The 500-nt window shown below is 43.6% G+C and overlaps 1 protein-coding gene across 1 annotated transcript in view; it reads right to left on the bottom strand.

The window, feature by feature from the left end:
• Nucleotides 1-6: 6 nt before the first annotated feature.
• The window catches only part of EMH_0090470 (uncharacterized protein), a gene marked incomplete at both ends in the record, with an annotated part of 968 nt that continues 474 nt past the window's right edge, over nucleotides 7-500 (bottom strand). The window contains 2 exons of the mRNA XM_013501582.1: nucleotides 7-18; nucleotides 247-377. Coding sequence (XP_013357036.1) covers nucleotides 7-18; nucleotides 247-377 — 143 coding nt within the window. The remainder of the gene's footprint in view (nucleotides 19-246; nucleotides 378-500) is intronic.

Genomic DNA, 500 nt, shown 5'->3' with positions numbered 1-500 from the left:
CTGAGCTCACACAAAACCCTAAACCCTAAACCCTAAACCCTAAACCCTAAACCCTCGTTTCATATATATATAGATATAGATATAAACCACAATCTAAAACCCTCAGAATCCACTACATCAGCAGCAGCAGAAAAAGTTGAACATTTCGGTGTTTCAAATAACCCCTACTCTCTAAACTCTAGGGTTTCCTAGGGTTTACAAGGGTTTACAAGGGTTTACGAGGGTTTACGAGGGTTTAGGGTTTACGAGTATTTGTATGGCGAGAATTCCCAAAACCTTTCGCACAAAAGAATGCCGAATCTGCACGGAGACCTGATCGCTTATTTGCATTTCGCCGGCGGCGGGTTGCTGCGGCCCCAGCTCCATAGATACAGGCCCTGAACACACAAACCCTAAACCCTAAACCCTAAACCCTAAACCCTAAACCCTAATTTTTTTGGGGGGGAAAAAGAATTAAGTCGTATAAGTACACGGGCACTCAGATACATCAGTCGTAAAAC

This window comes from Eimeria mitis, genomic scaffold, assembly GCF_000499745.2.
Source record: "Eimeria mitis Houghton genomic scaffold, Emh_scaff7144, whole genome shotgun sequence".
NCBI classification, from domain to species: Eukaryota; Apicomplexa; class Conoidasida; order Eucoccidiorida; family Eimeriidae; genus Eimeria; species Eimeria mitis.
The sequence above is the reverse complement of the archived record's forward strand: the minus strand, read 5'-3'. Positions and strand labels throughout refer to the sequence as shown.